Source organism: Cygnus olor, chromosome 2 (assembly GCF_009769625.2).
Source record: "Cygnus olor isolate bCygOlo1 chromosome 2, bCygOlo1.pri.v2, whole genome shotgun sequence".
Classification (NCBI taxonomy): domain Eukaryota; kingdom Metazoa; phylum Chordata; class Aves; order Anseriformes; family Anatidae; genus Cygnus; species Cygnus olor.
This window is the reverse complement of record NC_049170.1, coordinates 136,632,853-136,655,537: the sequence shown is the minus strand read 5'-3', so window position 1 is coordinate 136,655,537 and position 22,685 is coordinate 136,632,853. Positions and strand designations below refer to the sequence as shown.

At 44.9% G+C, this 22,685-nt stretch overlaps 1 protein-coding gene across 3 annotated transcripts; it reads right to left on the bottom strand.

The window, feature by feature from the left end:
- Positions 1-1,084: 1,084 nt before the first annotated feature.
- Positions 1,085-21,609, bottom strand: PLEKHF2 (pleckstrin homology and FYVE domain containing 2). 3 transcript variants are annotated; one of them, XM_040546581.1, is made up of 3 exons: positions 21,500-21,563; positions 7,270-7,388; positions 1,085-4,501 (listed from the first exon to the last, which is right to left on the bottom strand). In XM_040546581.1, the coding sequence occupies exon 3, from the start codon at positions 4,485-4,487 to the stop codon at positions 3,738-3,740; it is 750 nt and encodes a 249-aa protein (XP_040402515.1). In that variant the 5' UTR covers positions 4,488-4,501; positions 7,270-7,388; positions 21,500-21,563; the 3' UTR covers positions 1,085-3,737. The 3 variants fall into 3 exon arrangements, with proteins under 3 accessions (XP_040402515.1, XP_040402514.1, XP_040402516.1); XM_040546580.1 differs by lacking the exon at positions 7,270-7,388 and having other exon boundaries at positions 21,500-21,609; XM_040546582.1 differs by lacking the exons at positions 7,270-7,388; positions 21,500-21,563 and adding an exon at positions 10,541-10,624.
- Between the last annotated feature and the right edge of the window lie 1,076 nt (positions 21,610-22,685).

Sequence of the window (22,685 nt, the reverse complement as noted above, 5' to 3'; positions counted from 1 at the left end):
TTTAAACATTAGCCAGTAACTACGATAACCACCGCTTTATTTGCGTCGAGAGATTAACTGAAGCCTATCCCCTGAGGGAAAGCCCCACAAAAGCAGAACATTTCTGCTTATCTAACAAGCAGATTATGAAAATGACAAGACATTAAAAGCCCTGGTGCAAGCTCAGCTTTCATTAAATCCACTTCCCCGTTTTATAAACTTAATTTTAAACTCAGTAACAGCACCTGACCCTTGCAGGCTACTCATGAGCTAAAGGAAGTTCACCTGCATCAAACGTGGAAGAGAAATAGCTTAATTTATCTCGAGATAACAACTTAACACCAGTTAAGTGCTGGAATTACAGGCTTCAACTAAAGCCTTCAAAAGAGAGATTTTCTCTGTCCTTTAGCATTTCCAGCAAAGAAGCAGGGACTCCTATGGAAGGTGCTGGAGCATGCAAAACGTGAACACAGCCAAAGCAAATTAATATTTGTTTCTTCAGTGTAGCTGCTTCCACAAAGCAGAAACTGACTGCAGAGCCCTGCCAAAGAGATACTGCAGGTACCACTTGTGCTCTTACAATTCTTTCATTCCATTTGAAAAATACCAAAAAAGAGCAGGTTAAGTCCACCACAAGGAACTGGAAATAGAAAGTACATATAGCATGCAGGGACTGACTGTATTTAATAATTATTTTAAGAGCACAGAAGCTCTGGGAAAAGCAGTAAGCCGCTCTGCAGCATGACACCACGAGCTGCTGCTCCCTGCTGAAGCCACCTCCGTGGTGCCCAGGGGTGGGTGAGGGTCCTGCAGCCTCTCCTCTTCTGGTCCAACCAAAGCCTAAGACCTTGAAACACACTTGGGTTTTGCCATCCTTCTTTTAAAGTTATGCAGATGCATAACTTGCTTCTAAATCCATAACTACACTTAGTTAAAGTGCATCTTAAATCTCATCCAGCATGCATATTTACCCCCATCTTGCTAATAATCCCTCCTGAAAATGAATGTGCCTGTTGGTTTTTATCTTGACAAGTGTTTTTTAAAAACTGCTCTACTTTCTTTCACCCTCAAAGGCCCACGGTTAAAGAAAATTAAACACATAGGCTTGAAGCTACACCATATATTTGTAAATAAAATAATTTGACAGAACAAGATTACAAAGTACGAAGTGAGCCCTTTCATGAGTTTGTAAGTACAAGAGAAGTTAACGTTACGTCTGATGTAAAACTTGTAAAGTTTTAAGCAAATACCACCGAGGGATATGAGTATTACCATAGAACACGGCTTTTTTTTAATACTTTCTCAAAAAGCTTGGACCACACACATCAGTTTCAAATGAAAAATCCCGCCATCCACACACACGCAAACATTGGTTTGGTTACAGCTTCAGGGATCAGTGCGGCACAGTGCAAGTTCCATTCACAGATAAAAAAAAGATATTCGAAACAGGTACAAGAATATTCTGCAAAATATAGAACGTGATCCAACTCCTGACCCCCAAAAAGTGCTGGGAAAAGCACAACACAGAGAAACACTGGGAAAAATACACAAAAAAAGGTGGAACCTTTAACAAGTTAGTATTTGACAGTGTAAGAAAGGAAAACAATTGAATCGGGAAGAACATTTTTGTTAGTCACTAGAACGTATGTACAAGGGAAGCTCACGTTTCGATTCTGTACAGAAACTGAAGCTGACAAGTCTCCATTCCTGAAACTTAAACGTTTTGAGCAAGAGAGGTACAACAAATAAGCACTATTAATTGAAAGCATCTTCTCAGAATAGCCCATTTTCCCATTCTGCAGGTCATCATCCCCCTGTCTTTCAAGGAATGAGCACATGTAATTACCTATTTCAGCCAGGCTTTGAGTATGTACAGTTGTATATTGTTTATCTGGTAATTTTACAGAATCTTCCTGGTCCCTAGTCTCTATCAGAAAGCATTCCCCCCCCCCCCCTTTTGATGTTTATTTCAAAGCAGATCAAATCCTCTTCAGTGCTTTTTTAAAAAGTTATTTTCAGAAATTGCCCAAGCTAAAAATATTCCCGTGATTTTCACCTGAAGCAACGTATTGCAGCCTATTAACGCAGAGTGCCTCCCTAAAGATGCTAAGTGCATCTTTAGCTCCTAGAAATCTGAGTGCTACGGCTTTGAAGTGCTCAGCTATTTTATTTCTTTTAAATGACTGACATTTACAGTGTACAGAATGGGAGACTAGTGCAATATGCAGCATTGATTGTTTATTCAATAAATATTTATCCCAATTATCGCCATCCAAGGCAAACAGTGCAGAAATTGTCACTTAAAGATATACCAAAGTTTAACAATTTTTTTTGTATAAAGTCAGTTGCTACTATATTCATACAGCTATTTCAAAGAGATTTTTTTCCCCTTCAAAATTGACGCTACCATTATAAAAATATAAAAAAACATAGCATTTGGGGGGCTTAACACATCTTTGCAAGTCTAACTCTTACATTTATATACGAACATGACATTTCAGTATTCAAGAACTTGCTAAGAGTAAAAATGAGTACTATGGTAGAGATATTTTCTGCACTATTATAGTTCTTAAATATATCTTTCTTGGTCCTGGGTACACATTTAGAATGAAATAACTTGCATCTCACATTTATCCTGAGGTCAGCTGTGTAAAAAGGACAGCCAATTTTATACAGATATTTGCAGGCTTGTTTGTTCAAAATTTGAGGTTATTTTTAAGCAAGCCAATAAAATTTGCGAAGAAAAAAAGTGAAAGAACTCTCACCCATGTTTTAAGAAACTAGTTAGTGTTGCGTTTGGGAAGTATCTCCAAAAATATATAAGCTATCACAGCAAAATGCTAAATCACCCCACTAAAATCTCTGTATGCATTTGCCAAATTTTAAACTGCTCTGAAAAGAAAACGTTGATATCCCTGTGAAAAGTCACCCTCAGCTTCTCATCTCCAGATCCCAACCCACGATGTGGCCCCTCCGGAGAGAACCCCACCGAAGGCCGGGGGCATCTGCAGCGTCTTCGGGTCTGCCTGGACGGGTGAGGACGTGTGATCCAGGTCTCCGTCACCCACTGTGGGTACGCAGCTGTGACCTGTTGAAAGCTCCACTTTGAACACAGCAGTTATTTTCAATAGCACCAACGATCTCTCAGATACCAGCATCAGGTGAATACAGACAACACGGAATAGGTTTCTATTCTTCCTGAATCAGCAAAAGTGTTACAAGGCACTGCTTGGTGTAGGAAGTCATAAATAAGAGCAAAACAAGACAATTTCCAAGCGTGGTGACATTCAGGTTTGTACTTACGTCACATTTCAACTCATCATACACCACGGTTAGAAGAACCGGATGGTCTACGGGATTAACCAAAACATCACTGTTCTGTGCATGCTTACCATTTTCCTCCCCATATCCAAAACACTCATGTAACAACATATCAATAGGAAACATTAGGAAGTACAGGTTGTGAAATTAAGAAAGTATTTTTAACTTTCCAATCTTCCATTAAGTCTAACCTAGACATAACTCAAGTATGAGAGGTTGGAAAATGATCTGATTGCAAGTCTATCCCTGCAGAGGAGTGAAAAACCTATTGTCTAGAGAGTTCATAGATTGAGGCACATCGCAGTTGAAGATATTCAGGCATATTTTATGGCTAGAACAGGATTTTTCTGGGGAGCCTAACTACAGGCTTCCCCAAAAGCAGCTCCATATGGTCTGAAACACAAAATTGCAACACATGGAAAAAAAACGTTTGGTCCTTAATCGCTACTGTCTTCATCATCGTCATCATCAGATGCATCATTTAAAGAAGATTTAGGCGACTGGCTGTAGGAGTCTGACCTAGTCGACTGACAAGCAGTCATCTCCCCAGTAGAAAGAAGATCGTAGCAGAAGTCGCAAATCCGCACAGGCTTGGAAGACTGGCTTGGGAGAAGAAATCTCTTTTCAGAGCAAGGCCCACACACGACGAAGCCGCACTTGCGACAGTGGTGGCGACGGTTGACGGGCGTGAATTTTGCTTTCTGACAGCGCATGCAGACGGTGGCTTCCGAGTCTGGCACCCAGACAGCGGCATGTTCGTTACTAGGAGTCTTCCCACTCTTGGAAAGCAGATCAGAAACGCACTTGTTTATGTGGTTCATCCACTCGGACTTCTCCGTAGCGGTGGCAGCGTAAACCGCGAAAGACTTGGTTGGCGTCTTGATAAGCCACCCATTCCGCAAGTCTCCTTCGTCCTGGATGGAATCAATAGTGACGTTTTCCAACGGGATTATGTGCTGCTTATTGTATTTCTTCTTCTGGATGACGATGTTGCCGTAAACAAGAATGTCATTGAACAGGAAGAACTGCCTCGCTTTGGGCTTCTTCCTACACAGCTTCGTTAAGACTCCCTCTCCGATCAGGACGCGACCAGGGATAGTCAGAGGCTGGCCGGCTGCTCCAAAGCAGTTTTCCACGATACTTATTCTTCTAGTGTTTGCCTCGCTGTTTGCCAAGCGATCCACCATCTTTCACAAGTATCCTAAAATCAGAAGAAAAAAAAAAGGAAAAAAGTTGGTTGTTAGAACAGGGCTGAGTCAACAGCAGCCCTCCACAAGGAAGGCGCCAACCCCGCGCTTCTTAAAATATCGAACAGAACCCACCGGCTCGCAGGCGCTGACTCGGACTAGATTTAAATAAGTATTAACTCCTAAGAATTTTTAGCAACTGATTAGTCCTTTTTAGAAGCAAAAATGTTTCATCCAGCTGACAGCTATCTTTATCGCACAGACAGCACCTACAGCGCTGCTCTTGGGAGCTTCTGGCAACGGACTAGGAGGCTTCCCCTCTAGTCAGGCTGCCGCGAGCTGGTTTAGTGCTCGCCTCTTGCCTTGAACCACGTCTACGTCCCTCGCGATTATGCGACGCACACAGGCCGTGCACCACGCAAGACAAGTCCTGCAGCTCTCAGCTGCTCCTGAGAAGCAGCGAGTGACCTGCGCTGGCTGAAAGTTTAAGGCAGGAAGGCTTTATATGTCAGGAAGTGCTGATAAGATAAGCTGCAGAATAATATGTTCCGATTATGGATTAAAACCACCCCCTCGTCCTTCCCCTAGCAGCACACAAGATCTTCTCGTGTAAGGGTAAGACATTAAAGCACCCAAAGGCGAACCGAAAATAAGAAGCTGCTGTAGTGATTCATACCTCTGCAACCAACTCTTTAACCTATCTTTTACTCGGAGCTTCCCAAGTAGAAATCGAAAAAAGGCAACTCCTGCCAGTCAGTTTCAGCCGAGAAAGCTGAAGATCCTTGCGAGCACAACCAGGACCCCAAGCTGCGTGCTCCACACAGCTGTGAGAGAGCTGGCTGGGGTGAGTCCCAGCAGCAGACCTTTCTCTAGGTGGCCAGAAGACAGCTCTCCTGCTTCATCCTTTTCAGCTACTCCAGGGGTGATGCTCACCACACCCTTCAGTAGGATCCACATCCTGACACAGGCTCGAAGGAGGGAGCGGTAGCAAACATCCCACTAGCATTAACCCGCACTTCCTAAAACACCACCAGTTATGGAGTCCTCCACGTTCACCTACCTTTGCTTTCAGATTTACACTGCCTGCCTTCTCTACAGGATCAGCCTTTAGAGGAAACGAGGCCTTGATGCTGCTCAGACTAGCGTAACACTCATCACCTCAATCTTCTTCCTATAAATTAGAGCTCCCCTACAGAATAGTGGTAAAAATTCTCCTCGGCACAAAAATTCATTTGCGGAGAAATCTCTCATCAGGCCTCATCTCAGTAAGTGTGCCGCCCTTACTCAGATTACACAAATCCACAGTTAAATGAGATTAAAAATTAACTTCTATGTTACTGCTTTGAGAATTGAATTAGTTCTCTGAAAAACAATTTAAACGAACGCACTAAAACAGTTTCACGAGTGGACTTACTCAGCTCTAGCTGAGCTGACCATTTTTAAGCTCTGCACATTACATCATCTTGTACCAAAGTCTAACACTGAAAACAGGAAAATCTATTCGAGATGTCACCCAGCACTTCTGCTGAACCTTTCCTTACCTGCCTCACAGCTTTAGTTACAGTATTTCAGTATTGCACTAACCAGTTTCATGCCTTGAGAGAGGAATTACAAATCCACCTAACGTGAAATTTATTTTGATCTGCAGAAAGTCAGGGAAAATCACAAACAGGCTGATAGAAAAAGGGTTGAAGAAATGTAATTGTGCTGCATCAAGGCACACAGGCAAGTACAATTTCCACCAGGTATGAGCCAAACCTAAAAGACAGACAGACAGACAGAAAATAAAAGGAGGAAAAGAAAAATATGTGATCTCCACTGCCCTGTCTAGTGCCTTCCCATTTGATCAGTTAAGCTTAGTGCTAGGAAAATATTTTTTAAGCCATCTTTGCTGCAAATCACACATTTGTTTTTGGTCTTCAACCAGAATAACCGCCTCGATCTTCTTTATTAAGTGTTGTGAGTGCTGAAATGCTTGTTGCTCATCTCTGAGGAAAAGACGGGGAGTCCGAGGGGAAGGAAAAAAACCAAACCAAAGCAACCCCAGGTGATTTCAATCTCCTTCCCCAGACACATTTTTCCAAACTGGTTATTCCTGTTCCTCTTTTCAAAGCTTTGTCCATCGCTCTCTTAAAGAGAGGTGCCTAAATCCCTGCATCCTTTTGCAGCACTGAGTTTAATGAGATGCAGCTCGACTTTCCTTCCATGGCGATGCTCCGTTGTGCCACGGAGTGCAGGGAGATCTGGGAGGTGCTCAGCCAGGGCCTGGCTTAAACTGGTGAGTGAACAGAAGTATTACAGTCAATATTAGTAGAATTACGCCCCCCCAACCCCCAAAATAACAAAGGACTCAAATTACATCAATTTTTTATTTTTTTTGGAAATGACATCTATCAGGCATACCCAAATATACCTTTCAAATGACACCTCATTTCTTTCAAGCGCTCCAAGCACCAAAACTAGCTTGCAACTACCTACCACTGCCAGCATTTGGGAGGAATTTTAAATGAGGTTTTGGGGTAGGTGATGGGCGTCTCTTCTACTACGCCCCGATGTAACGCGGCAGTGCAGAAGCGTGCTGGCTGCCCCGACCCTCAGCCCTCTATCTACCACGGAGAAAGTGCTAAGGAGGCAGAGAAGGTGAGGACACACAAGGCTTTCTGTTTTGGTTGCTGTTGGCTCAAAGAAAACAAACAAACAAACAAAAAAAACCAACAACAAATTCAGCACAGACCAGGGTTTGGAATGAGGGACGGTGGCACAGCCACTCCTACCTACCTACCTACCACCACCCCTCCCGAGGGATCCAGTGCCGAAGCTGAGGCAACAGCCACCTGGGTCTGGCACAGCGAGGAGTCGCTCAGGGGGTCAGGCAGAAGTTATTCAGCTGTCCCACGGCCCCTGCGAAGTGGAAATCTGTCAGCAGGGTGCAAAGGACGCAGACCGGAGGAATACACTCTGCTGCTACCACGAATCGGCATGCACTACTAAGCTCGCACTTTCAGATGCTTTACCCGCAGATTACAACAAGCTGAGTGCTCTCGCTAGTCCATGGGGGAGGAAAAAATCTGAAACGAAAACCCACCCACATCCATACCGCTGAGTTTCGCTGGGGCAGGCTGCCGGTGTGAAATTACAGCGACACTCGGCGCCCTGCAGCTCGGCGCTCGCTGCCAGTAAAGAGCGAACTCGGTTCAAGGTCACCGCGCAAGTTTTCAAAATACAAGTCCCTGGGAGGAGAACAGAGGGGGAGAAGAGGCTAAAGGTTTTAATTAAATGTTCCCTAGGACGACCTAGGAGAAAACAGCTCTACCCGGGAGTGTTTAATAATCATCGTGGCTCCAAACCAAGGCACATGACTCCTGACTTGTGCTGCAGACCGTGCTTTCGGCTGGCTGTTGAAGTAACCACTTCCTAGGCTTCGTGCGAGAATTTTGGGCAAGTTAAGGACTATTATGACAAAAAGATTAATGAATACATACTTGCATCTCTTCTAGATCAAAGCTTTCTTCTATAGTGTTCAACTCATTCTTGCCTCGCAGCCTCAGCTAAGGTAATAAAAGCCACGGGCTGCTGGTGGATCACTCTGCCTTCTTCCAAGGCACGAATTGTCCACACTGAAGGACACTTTAAAGTGTCCTGAAAAAAGTGTCCACACTGAAGGACATTTTAAAATAAGCACTCTGACATTTTTCTCATAATTTTAAGTCTTTAGATAGAAGGAAAAATTTTAAATCCTTCTGAAATCCTACGTACGCTAACGCTCATTTACCTCCACTAGTGCTTTCTGAGAAAGGAAGTAAGTTCAGAAATGGACAAAATGCCTGAAGGAAGGGACTTGTGATTAGAAAGAATAATCCAAGTTGCAAAAAACAGACTAGGAATACAAAAGAGAAGCTATCCCCAAGTCACAAGAACTCAAATTAGAAGAGGCACGGCTCTTCTTGCCATGAGCAGGCAGACCAAGGAAATGTTAAACGAAGAGACTGTCCGGCCATCCTTTTACATTTCTGGTAAGTAGAACGCAGTGGAACTTTTGACCCCAAGATGTTGCGGTTCAAAAGCTATGCAAAGTTATTCCTTACCAGTCTTTTGAAATTACAGCTTCTTCTCTTCAAGCGTATTCAGATAAAACTGTCGAAGATAACAGATCGTACCCTGGAGCTGGGTGGCAACGCCGTCTTCTCTGCCATCTAAACCACTTTCTGTACTTTCTTCTGAAGTTTCCACTCTTGGCTGCTAGGAGAAGCAGCTACTGGGTTACGGCCCTCAAGATCTGATCAAACACTGCAACCCTCAAGTGATGGCGAACTGCTGGAAGCATGCCCCAGATCTTCCCCAAAGCGAATGCGGAATAAAAAAAAAAAAAAAAAAAAAAAAAAACCACAGGCTTCAACGTGGCAGGCTGGAGAAACCCACTTGAGGGGAGAGCAGAAGTGTTTCATACACAGCATCCACAAACTGAGGCTACAGAGTCAGAAACCTCAAACCTGGCTGTTCAGATTTTTACCAAGTTTGGCTCGTTTCACAGTTTGTGCATACAAACTGCCCCAAGTCCCCAAGCCCTTAAACAAGGGCTCAGTTCGTCTATGAGGTTGATCAGCCCATGGCAGCAGATTCCTTTTCTGCATACAGACTGAACACTACTCAAAAATAAACAGATCCCCATCCCTGAAAAGTTAGCTACCTAAAACATGCAACTTAAAGGTGATAAATTATTTCATGACACCAAGTCTCTACCCCACTACCTTACGCAGAACTCCTTGACACCAAGTATTTTCTACTTTTTCTTTTTTACTTTTACTTTTTGCTCCCAAGAAGCTTCTATAGAAATAACAACTCTGTATCGAGATCTTATCTCCCTATTTTACTCTGGTTTTACATCCACATCATACCAGTGAGAATAATCGTTGTACGAGTGATCAGCGGTGGGCGTTCCTCAAGCCTACGGAGAACCAGCAAGGTATCCACTTGCCTAACACCGCAAACACTCAGGATGTCAGTAACTTCAATAAATACACGGTGCTCCTGACAACTACAGAGTATTGTCACTGTACACTGAACAAGTCACTCTGCACATAAATGCTTCTTTTTGCCACCGTATCCTGGTGATCAACCCGATTTTTCCAAACTCAGCACTTCTACAGATTTTATTTAAAGCAGGAGAATGTTTACTTTACGTGCTAGCTCTGCTGTTGATAGAGGCTAGACTAAACCGCATGGAAGAACAGCTGTACTCCAAGACAGATATAAAGAGTCAACTAAAAAATAAAGCAAAAGCAACCCTGCCTGAACGACACTGCCATCTCGGCAGCTGACAGATCGCCACAAAGCAGAAGCAGAGATAACACCCCGGCAGTGATTGGAGGGGAGAAACGAGGTGAAAAAAAGACATTCTGTCTTAGTGATGTGGGTTGCAGGCAGCTCGGCACAAAGCCATTTCCTCACCCCAGCTCGGTGTGTGCTCCCATCGTGACCAGCACCGCCTGCGAGACAGGCGCCAAAGGTGCACAGGAGAGCCCAAATTCCCCAGTTTCTTCAGCAAAACTGCAGCACCAGCAGAGCTCCACTGCTTTCTGGCCCGGGCAAGAACAAGTCCCATCTAGCAGGCAGCCCCTGCTAACAAGCATTAATTAATAAGCAACTCATTTTTAACATTATTTTCCCTCATGGTTCCTTGAAGGGAGGAAAATGCTACCAGCCTTACCGTAATTGCCAGTTCACCTGTCATTATCTTTACAATTAGCAATTAAGCTGTTAACAGTTAGATTTAACACACTGCAGTAACGCAGACCAGGCGGTGTAGATTTTTCAGAGTCGTGGTATCAGGATGCAGGCAGCTCGTTCGTTACTACCTATGTACGTTCACCGTTCAGGCAACAGCTTTGAAGGAAGGGGGAAAAAAAAAAAAAAGTATATTTAAGCTGCTGGAAAGGGTACAAGAGCTCAAGACTAACCACACAAAGGTCTGTCTTGTCCTGAAGCAGCAGCGGATTCTGGATGTTTCCAAGCCTGTTTCAGTAACACAAGTCCCATAAATAAATTTCACTAACCACGGTATCTGGTCACACCACCTGAACGGATGAAATGGGAGCAGAGCAAGCTGGACGGTAATGTAGGTGCTGCTGCAGCGAAGCAAATGCTGGGAATCATAAAAAGAGAAAATTCAGGAACAGAGGAATACAAAAGGCACAGAATAAAGAAAGAAAAGGTAGAAACAGATCTAAATGAAGGCACATAATACCTTGCCACCTGATAAACATTAAACTTCTAATAGTTACCCAGTTGTCATACAAAGCCCTGGTCCTCACAACTGCGTTTGTGCACACGGGCAACGTCAGCAAACGCGTTCCCCCTGCACGTTCAGATCTAACCCACTTTCTTCCTTGCCTAAGGAGGACATGCATGCTTTATAATGAAAGTTTTTCCTTAGGGCCACTTAACTAAATAACTTTTAAGACAAAGGAGACAGTTAAAAGGTTTTATCATGTCTGACTCCACAACTCAAAGGCTCGGAATAGAGATTTCAAACAGGACTCCATCCTGTTTTAGTATAGTTAATCACACAAGCTAAACATACGTGAAAGGTACAGAAGTTCAATAAAGCTTTTACAAACCAGAAACAAGTGAAGTGCAAGCTTAGGAAAGACAAGGACTTATCTGCAAACCAGGTATCTAATCTGCATTAAACGGCTGATTTGTAAGGAGACTCCTCTCTTGGATCAGAGGAAGATCACCCCTTCCTCAAGAGCAGTTCATCAGGCACAATCAGTCTCTTGGCGTGTATTCATGTTGCCCATGCCTTTTAGTAACAGGTTTCAAATAATCTTTATACACTACGTTTGCATGTCATACAAACATGAGCCTTCAGCTCTCCTCTTGCACTTCGTCCATGCAAGGAAGACACTCTAATTTGACTTACAGTTGAATAAACACAAACACAAAGAATTAAGTTACCTAAAACCCTCATACAAACCTATGATTTAAAGCTCTGCCACGGTAATTCTGTGTCTTTGTGGACAAGCTTTTGGCTATGAAGGCAGGTCAGGACTGTAACAAAGTACTCTAATCTCCAGTAACATTACTTGTAGTGTTCTTAAGAACAACACTTGACTCTTTGCACTACTGCCAAGAAAAACACAACAGACATTTTTGATGTGCAACCTGATTTTTAAGGAAATCTAACAATTTCTACTGCTTTGAAAATAGATCTGTTGGAAAAAAACAGCTGAGCTAAACACAGGCACAGCAGATATTCCACATTTCTGATATAGCTCAGAAGAGAAATCAGCATAAATCTTACTTTGGCCTCACCGGTTCCACCTCCTACACAGTCTCCTTCAACACATACAAAAAAGGATGATGCCATCACTTGTCCCAAATGTTTCACTGTGTCATCTTTGTTGGCAAAACGCAGCTTTCTGTGCACTTAGCTCTAATAGCTGCAATCAGATTCCAAGCGCTCACGCACGAACCAGCACTACCTGTCAACAGCCATAAAGGTAACCATAAAGAGCTGGATTAATGATATAGAAATACCAGGAAGACAGACTTACTAAAATAAAGAAATAAAGTTTAAACACGTAGAATAAAACGATGAGGAAAATGAAGTTTTAAGTATCCATGAGGGCATTCATGAATGCTTTAGCATTTCATTCTGTATTGTACGGTTACTTAAATACAGCTATGACGACTTTATTTTAATTAAATATTCCAACTACTCTCCATTTGATTTTTATAAAAACAGTAAAAAGACCAATTTTACAATACATAAAGCCATGTGAATTTAGAAGAAGTTTCACACCCCAAAAAATGTTACGTTGAGAGGAGAAAGGAGTATGACAAACACTTTCTAAAGGTCTTTACCGCTGCTAAACACTGACAAGTAGCAACCTCGTGCCTGTACCATGCTGGGGCTGGCTGTCCTGGATGCTATTTAAAACATCAGACAACTGCAGCTTAAAGCCCAATGCATGCTTCTAACAAGCAATTCCCTTCACAAAAGCGTTCCTAAAACCGTTGCGTTTTGCAAACCGCCTTGCTATCAACACTGTCAGCAGCCGGTGAGGATGCAGATAACCTGCTGGTATCAAAGATATGAGTATCAAGGACAAAAAGCTCTATCGTGACACTGCAAAGAAGTAAAAAGGAGCAAGAGATTCAAGAGTCTATTTCATGCTAGAGACGACAGCAGGAAACAAGGCCCCTCTGAAGTTCTTCTGGGACCCCTCTGAAGTTCTTCGGGGTAATCTGTATCCAGAATCGCTTCTGACTAAGCTGGTTTATGACCGCAGCGTTTAGAAAGGTCCCGGTAGCAGGACTTGACTGACAGAGAAAAATACAAACCTTTCCTTAAGGTAATGTATGCTGTTGCCTCCTTGCACCATTTTTTCCACACTCTTATTAATTATCTCTATCAAATAAAATCAAAAAAAAAAAAAAGAAGCAGGCTAAAACACCGCACAGTGCACCACTTGTGAATACTCTGCCTTGCCCACGTTTTAGCACTCTCTGAATTAATTCCCAGTTGAGCACTTAGTCAAAGTACTAGCCCAAAGACAACGTGAAAGGAAATCCATTTGTCTGGTCAGATGTCACCATAAGCCTACAGTTACCATAATTTACCATAATAACCCAGGCAGATCTGTTCTGGTGGGTTCGTTTTTTAAACTCCTGCAAATGACTGCCACAAGCCTGGTCCCACCAAAACTCCTCTTAAGGGTGCAGGCCATAGCAGTCCCTATTTTAACCACCTAACATCTTGCAGTTCAGTGACTTTTTCAGTACATTGCAGTTAACTTTAGCGTACTCTAACTTACAAGGAAGGCCTGCCATTTCCTTTTAATTCACCTGTTGTGTAAGAATTGTTCGTGGAATGTAAATGTGTTTAAATGAAGAAAACCAAAAAACTTTATTGTCAAACCTGCACGACAAGCGCTTTACCCTTAAAATTTACAATAGCCGTTATCCCACTGAGCAAAGAAAGGCCAATGAAATGTTGATGATGGAGGCTGTTTTGAGGTAGATCTTTCAAAATATGCAGCCTCACGTTCCCCAGCCCACTGCCAAGCTTGTTTGGATATGGGAAGTTATTTTTAGCAAAAGACTCTTCCTACCTGCCCTGCCAAGCAGCACACACATTAGCACAGCGGGAGCAGAGCGATGCTCTTTCACTGTCCAAGCTGCTCTGCTGAAAGTTTGCTTGCATGCTGCCAGAAATGCTGCATGCAGGCAAAAGCAAGCATTGATTTTAATGCTCCAGAACTGGATTCTGCACATCAGCTTCAAATATGGGTTGGTGTTTAACAGAATAAACTTCAACAGAAACAGAAAAACAAACAAACAAACAAACAAAAAAAAAAAAACACTGATTTAGCTTCCTCGTAAAGAGATGTGCAAAATGAGTCGTAATGCAAAATGACCACAGGGGAGGCAAAAGGAAAAATATGCAAGAGGAAGAGGGCTTTAACCCATTAAAAACACAGATTGCTGTGTCCCAAAGCTGTTCCCACGGCTCTCTCCCTCTAAGTCACAACAACTCACTCGACACAACTCCCAAGACCATTTATCAGCATGTTTTGGTCACGAGAAAAAAAAAATAAGAATCAGAGTGCTTCAGCCCTGCTCCTCTGCAGAGCCAAACAAGGTTACCACGGGATTCCTTGCCTGGGAAAGCAGGGGCAGGGTGCTGAGCAGGGCGCTGAGCAGGGCGCTGGAAGCTGGTGCTGGCTCACGGGAGCTAAAAGCCAGGCGTAAACCACAGCAAAGAGGGAGAAGGGACCTCGCTGCCAAAGCCGAGGAGCAGATTTCTTGTGAGAGATCCAGCTTTTTCATGAGATCAGCTGCTTATTACCACCGTCGGGCTGCTTTTTATAACAAACCGTGGTAGCTGATAGTGTTTTTGTCTCCTGGCGCTCCAAGTTGCTGCTGGAAAGAAGCAGGCATTTCTCCATCCCCGCCCAGCAGCCTGGGGTCGGAGCAGGAACAGGAGCAGCTCCCTAAACTCCACTCCTCTCCCTTTTTCGCAGCCCTTACTCGGGAAACCCTTCCCTTACCCGTCTGCTGACGAGCTGAGCGTTCCCCTTATCCATGCAGTTTTGCACGGCTCTGCACTGCACTGGTGGAACACGGTGCTGCTCGCCAAACCGCTGCTGTTGAAGAAGTCGGAAAACTCTCAACGCCTTTCAAGCTGCGAAGGAAGAGGTTTCCACGCGCACTTGCATGGAACAGGTATACGAAAAAACAGCTGCGTATATACACATGCACCTTTATAAATTAAAAAATAAAACTAAAAAAATAACAATAATGAAAACAAAACGCAAATCAAATCTCTGCTCTCAAGGGAAAATACCCAACTATTTCAATTTTCCATTCACATGTAGCTAAGAGTACTCGCAGTGGTTAGCAAACTGCATCCTTCATCTTACCCAAAGCACTTGGAACACAATCCAGAACACTGTCTCAAAAATAAGGAGTTTACACAGATCTCGAGCCCAAAACGTCCGAGCTCCTCCCAAAAACCTCCACGACTCTGAGGAGCTAGCAGCAACCCGGAGGAACAGCAGCCAGACCACCAGCTCCGAATCGTGCCAGGAGCGCGAAAGGGAGACGAGATGGGGGACAGGGCATTGGTGTGCAGCAGGGCTAGCCAGCAACGTGGCATCCACAAATGCTACCTCGCTCAAACGGGCACGGACCATGAAAAATATAAACTGAGAGGATCAGACCAATTTCAGTACAAGCTACATTGTGCCTTAAAAGCTTCCTCAAATCAGCCTATGAAGAGAATGCACAGCATCAGCCCACCTTTTATTTAAATTACTTTGGGATGGCAGGGGAGGAGGGACATAGAATTATTAGTACAGAAAAAAATACATCCAGCTATAGCAGCTCGGCAAGAAGCGTTGCCAAATCCGTGTTACAAGCCGCTCTTCAAAATCAGATCCGTTTTGCAGTAGAACAAGGTACGCTTACTGTGTTTAGATGTACGCATGCAGACACCTCCACACATCACACGCAAATGTTATACAGGGTGTAACTTCTTCTTAAGGAAGCCCTTTTACCCCATGCTTCATGTCAGACATTAGCTAGGCTATCTCTCAAAGTGAAAAAGAGGATTTGGTCTTCGGTGACTGAAACACACAGTATTTGCCAGCACATTTAATCTACAGGCACGGGACGCGTACCGGAGCACGGCCGATGCTCGGGCTAGGAACAGCACCTCCCAGGTGCCAGCGCACCTGCACGTTTCAGCTCCCAGAGCACCTTTACATGCAAACGGACTTCCTCAAGCTAACCATATTTCGTTTTTCCTTCCCTTACAATCACACACCTCTGACGCTGACAGCTGGTTTCGCTCAGGATTGCGCCTCTTTACTATGCAGAGGTCTATAAAACTGCCATCGTCTTGTTTACTTCCAGCACCAGCATGAGGGGAAGTTCCTCGGTGTAAAGAGCAGCCCAGTAAGGGCTGGACTACGTGTAACCTGGTACAGCATGGCCAAGCTACAGAAATAGTCAACAAGTAGTCAAAGCTAGGTAACAGGCATTAACTTCTTACAAATAACTACACTGCAAAAGGACTAGCTTTTTTAAAACACAGCTGGCTAAAAGTTCTCCCACAATTCACAAGCACAGAAGTATAACCACAACCTCCCTATTTCACTTTTTATTATATCAGTATTATTTTCACGTGCATGTGTCCTTTAAAAATTCAGATACCCTAATTCAGGAAAGAAAAAGCTGCGTGATAAAGAGGTTTCTTTACCAGTTCAGTAATTCCAAGCATTTCCATGGAAGCAAACAGGACACGAGCCAGGCAACAACACTCATCCTCCTTCTCCGACCAGGCAGAACCACCTTAACCTTCTGCTGCTCTTGACTCTTGGAGAAATCCAGGAACTTTCACTTTAGGAAACAACCCTAATACTATATTATGTTGCAGGAATAGTTTTAGGCGGCCTGGCAACTGACCACTGCCTAGCATGGTCAGATGCAGCACATTTTCAGTATTACAGTAGGAAAACAAACATACTTAGTTCCTGAGAATTCTGAAATCTAATTGGTTTTTTCTCTAAAAAGAGCCAAACCAGCTCGCCAAGAGCAGACTACAGAGAAGTGCGACTTACACTTCAGGTAAGTATTAGCAGAGAATCTCCTCACTACCATTTACACATCCTGATAGGAATTGGCTCAGAGAAACAGCTCGAGCCACAGCAGTTGCATGCACAGGGACTTCGTCAGGCTGCAACCCAACTGACCCAGCAGAAAGCCGTCAGCAGAAACAAGGGGCTCACACGTAGCCGAAACGCAGCGTGGGGCTCAGAATCAAAGCACAGGTTTAATTACAGCTTGCTTTAGTAGGACGCCTGATGACACCGGGGTGCTGGAATCGTGCACCCGTCACTGCTGCCCTCCGGCAGTATTTTAAATGCACAAGCCACGCGTTGCGTTGCTCTTTCACGCTCAAGGGACATTAAGGCCTTTTTTATACTGAACACTGCTACCTGGCTACAGATAGTAAAGGTCTAGAAAACCAGCATCTGACAGCCATCTGCAAAAGCCAGAAGGAAAGCCTTAAGAAAAAGAGGAAAAGCTTCAGTTCAGCCACAACCTGTGTGTGAGAGGGGCAGCTCGTTCACCTCCCTGCTACTAACCTTGGTCAGAATTTGGGGGGGGGAAAAAAAGCAACACGCACACTCACTGCCAAGCACAGCTTTCCAAAGAGAAGTACGCTGAAAACCAGTCTCAGAAGTTTCCCGTTATCAACTGCTGACAGCTAAGTCTGGTGAAATTTTATGGAGGGGAAAAAAAAAAAAAAGAGGGGGTGGGAGAAAAGGGGTGGGAGTCAGTTCCTGAAAAGTTCCTGGAAGAGCCCTGTAATCACAAAGGGTTACTGCACATGGCCTTCTTGGGAAGTGCACTCGCTAGCCTTTTTCCTTTTTCCATCTTGTCAAACGTGCTTGATGCATGTTCAAGTTCCACAGACAGCCCTTGGAGCATCAGCACAAGGCCGTGATCTCGGGGTCTGCTCACGCCTGGGCTCTCAGGCCCTTACTGCTGCATCAGAGGCGACAGGATCTGGAAGAAACTGAGATCTGCGCAAACACTGGCGCCGAAGTTAACAGTTCACAGTTCTGAGAAAGATGCTATCTGATGACTCGAAGAGCAGCGCGTACGGCACCCTCTTTAATATTAAATTTGCATTAGCAAGTTAAGCGTACACTTCAGAAATGCAAATGCCACAGCCGCCGCCGTAATTTTTCATTTTGCAGAAGGCATGCCAAGTACTTGAAGCAAAAAGGTTACCTCTAGATGACGTGCTTGGGGTACAAGAGGCAGCTAGCAAAAGGCAAAGTGGCAACGTGAAAGGCAGAGGTCAGACATCACCATCTAGCAGCCCCCCCGACCTGTTTGAATCTGTAAAACTTCTCCGGAGATTGCATCGCAACACAGCAGCTAACTGCTTGCATGTCATCTTCTTACATTCGGGAACAGCACCGGGAGGGGGAGTTGAGGGACGATGCTAGTGTATTTGAAATCCTGAAGCTTCAACTCTTTTTCCTTCTTTTACATTTACTCAAAACGCCTAAATCCCGCTATGTTACGTACACAATATTCTTAACGCTGCTTAATATAAAACAGCGAAATGAAAAGGGGAAAAGACTCTCTAAAATATTTTTTAAATCCTTAAATTGTTCATCATGACAACAAATTTGGCAACAAAATAAGTTTCGTTGCATCCACAGCAGCAGCACTCTTACCTATTTATGCAATCTTAGAAAACCCAAGTAAACTTATTAGGGCATTTTTGACTATGTAAGATCAAAACATCATGTTGAAAGATACACGAAAAACACTCTTCTGTTCAGTAACACTTATGCACAATATTTCCTTTTATAAAAGGAGAATCGTCGTCCAACAGCTCTCAGGCCAGCAACTTCTCATGCAAGCAGACCCATTCATTTCAACAGCACCGATCATGTGGCTAAGAATGTGCAGGACTACTTGCTAACACAGTTGTCATCACAGCTTATAGTTTTTGACAATGCTAAAATAATCTTTAGTATGACAAGCATGTTCTACCACACCTATACGCAGAGTACTTTTTTTCTTCCCCTCTCAACTGTAAAAACGAGTGCTCCGCTAAGTCATGAAAACAAAAAGTTGTTCTACAACAGCAAACTCTGCGTTTGCTGCACAGGGAGAAAGTTTTAAGTATACGGCTCTACTTCAAAAAGTGCATTTTTGCACCTTGTTTATTCTCTTTTGGAACAATCCCCAGATTATCACACTTCATCACATCACTGAATTAATCCATGAGAGCAGTAAAACGTGCATATATAAGCATTACCTATCATTAAAGAAGCACATAAATTCAATGGAATGGTAAGCTTGAATATTAACAGAGCTTGGAACAAGTCACAACTGTACTTTAAGCACTTAAAGCAGTACAGAGCAAGGTTTAATTCCTTAATACAGAAATCAAGAACAAGTCAACTAACTCCCTTACCTAAAAAAATCTGAGAACTTTTCCCATAGTTAGCTCCAGGGCTCCCCTATTTGACATCACCCATTGATAAATGGCCTTTACAAATAAAAAATTTGCCTGCCATTTCCTTGACCAATACTTCTCAAGTTCTAGCTTACAGACATTCTTCCAGAAAATGCTGTCTGCAAGTATAAAAACCTCAGCTTCACCTCATCTACATGCCATAATTCGACCCTCAGCTTTCACTTTATGATCCAACTCTCTTTGGTGAGGACAAATCACCAAAAATGCTACGAATGTAGCAAAAATAGCATCTGTACCCTGTCTGCAAACAGCATCATGGCTCCATCAGACTGACTTGGCTCTTCTTGGCACGGTGAGATGGACACACCAACGTCCACTGTATCTCGCCTCACTTCAACCCGCAGTTCCCTCGTCTTTACTGCTCTGACTGCAGAGAGAAGAAACCTTCCTGCATCCACTAACCACGGTGGTGGAACCTAAAAGTCACAGTGCCATCTGAATAGAATGATTTCAGTTCTTGCATCGAATAAATACTTAAATTATGTATATGAATTATATTCATTTGTATTTAATAATATCATTTTAGAGATTATAACTTCTGTAAACTTGTGCTTCAGGACGTTAAGGGCAAATCTTGTTAGTCCAGGGACAGATGTAATACTGAAATTTAAGATTGTAATTTAAGGAAAACAGAATGCAGTTCTTGCTAAAGAATAATTTCAACACTGTATGTAATGAAAACTTGTGTCTAGGTGAAAAGACACTGCCCTGTTTCTTTCTGGACGACACGACAGAGGAAACCAATCCAGCTTCCTCAGCTCCAAGTTTCTACTCACTGGTTTTCATTTAGCATTTCAGGGACTTCCTCTATGTGGTTTCCTACACAGAACTAAACTCACAACCACTCCAAAAGCCGCATGGCCTAGCTGCATTCAGAAGCAAGAATTTGGGACTCACGCTTACAAATGCTTCACTTCTGCTGCATTTTGGACACCCCTGGTTGCCATTTTGAACATAAGCAGCACGGCCCTAGAACATCTGGGAAAGTGTTATTTGTAAATGTCATGTAAATCAGCTCAGTTTGTTAATTACATTGGGATTTCTCACCGGATTAGTCAACAGTATTCAGATTATAGTTTAAATGTAAAAACACTGCCTTCTGTGCTAAAGAGCTGACTCCTTTCCTCATGTTTTGAGTGCATACAAAGCAAATCTACAGTCCTCCGAATTGATCGCATCGTCATCCTTTAAATACTTCCCTTCTTTCAGACAGCCATTCCTAAACTAACTCAAAGCGTGCAATTCTTAAAACTGAAACCTGCGCTCTTAGTTCTCCTTACTTCAGGCAGCAAAGAGGAATTAGCAGTCTCGGTTCTGAAATCCCTTCCAGTTCTGAGGGCTTGATTTCAGACTCGCTTCATCTGCTGCACCAACCCTAAGGTGTCAGGCACTCCGAGACCTCAACTACAGCCTGCCCCGCACTGTCAGCACTGCCCTCAGCTCCATCCCAAGGCAGGGGATGCTCCGTGGCTGCTGAAGGCAGCTCTGGCTGTCGAGAGCTACGGTACCGATGCTTAACGTCAAAACTTGAGCCACAAGCCATTCTCCTCAGGGGGGACGAACTAGGTGCCAGGATGCACCGCACAGCAGGCTAATTCCTTGTCTTTTCGTCAGGGTGAGTAGTTTAGCCGTTTATACGCAGCAGTGCCTGGGCACGCAGCATTTCAAAGGAGGCGAGAGGGAAAACAGGCGGCTGCCTTTCCCTGCACCACTTTCAGGCGACAGCTTACACTTCTCGCTCCGCGCCGAGAGGAGCGAATCCAGCGGGCGGCGAACACCCCGTGCTGACAGATACACCGCCCGCAGTTTCACAGCTTTTTTTGGGGTGGGGGGACACACAGCCTCAAATACTTTTAGGCAAAGGGGTTTATTTAGGGCCACGCGTGGACACAGCGCTGGGCTAGGCCCTGGGGCAGCCGCCGCCGCCCCGCGTCCCCGTGTGGGCAGCGCGTCAGGAGCCGAGGAGTTCAAGGCACTTATGTAACACCTCGAGGCTGGCTGTTGTTTGTTGTCATGTTTTTTTTATTTAATTTTCCCTTTTAGAGGCGAACTGCTTTCAGATAGCCTCGCGGCGCGGCGGGACAAACGAGCGCCCACCGCTGCCCGCAACTTTCCCGCAGCTCCTTCTTTATTCCCTCCTTCATTCCCCCAATCCTTTCTTCATTCCCTCCTTCTTTTCTTCATCCCCTCCTCCATTCCCCTCGCCCCAGCCCCTCGCTGCCGAGCGGGGCCGACGCCCCCTCCCGCCGGGGCAGCTCCCCCGCCGCCCGGCAGCGCCGGCTCCCAACATGGCCGCGGAGCAGCGGCCGGAGCTCCAGGAGGGAACGGCTCCGCCAGCAAAGTTTCCCTCCCTCTCTCCCCGCCCGCTCCCGGCGGCCGAGCACCGAGCTGGACGAGCCGCCGGACTCCTCGCTGCCCCTCTCGCCGCGATGCTCACCCCGCTCCGCTCCGGCTGCAGCCGCCGCCGCCGCCGCCGCCTCCCGGCCCCGCCGCGCTCTCCCCGCACCGCCGCGGTCATGCAACCGCCGGGGCCGGGCTCCGGGACACCGCCCGCGCTGGGCGGTGCCGCCGCCATCTTGGGAGGAGCCAGGCGGGCGGGAAGGGCTGAGGCGACCCGTCGGTGGCGGGGTGTAGCGAGCCCTGGAGCCCGCCCGTTCCTCTCACCGAGGACCCCCGAGCTGCCGTTTCCCCTCGGTAAACGGCCACAGGTCCGTTTCCGACGAGGAAACGCTCTGCTGGGTCGCGAGCCTTCGGTTCTGTCGCTGTCGGGACAGGAACAGCTCGCCCCCCCCTCCTCAGCCCGCGGGTGCCCGCTCGTGGAAGGGGATTCTCGGGACACGAAAACATCGCTTTTGTCATGATTTTTTTTTTTTTTCTTCAAAAACACGTTTCCGTGCCTTGCACGCCATCCAGGGTCAGGTGTCCGACGCTCCGGGCGTGATTTCCCAGCAGTGGGTGATGAGGGTTGTCACGTTTTGTCACATAAACATTTCAGAGCACACGGAAGGGAGTTCCCAGCTTGTTCTAGTTTGAAGAGCTGCCAATCGGCTTGGAAAAACTGTCCCTGGCTTGCTAAGCACAAATTGTACCAGAAACACTACCGAAGACCTAAATACAGAGGGGGGCAATAGCACAACACAATTATTTTGGCGTTAACTTTACGCTTGGTAGAAGAAAGGATCAGAGCCTCCTGTGATACCACAGAAGTCTGCAAAACATGGTCTGTTTAAATAAAGTTTCACTCGTGTGAAGTACAGCAGGGTTTCACATTACAGCTAATTATTGGGCAATAAGGCAGCTGGCTTTTCTGGGGAAAAAAACAACAAAAAAAAATGGACATGCTCAAACCCTTCTGCATGGGTGTATGACAGGCAGCATGGGCTGATGAAAAATACCACTACCACACATCCATGCCAAACATGTTGTTCAGCTCCGTTGTTCAGTGAGTGAATTTCCTACAGAACAAAACCAAGCAGGGGTACCAAAACAAAATCCCGTCTGGAAGTAACAAATCCGACCCCTTTCAGTGATTTCTGGAATTTTCAAAACATTCCCTGATGAAGAGCCAACAATCTGTAATATGGAGAGAGAGCCTGTTGTAGCAGACTTAAGTGTCCAGACAA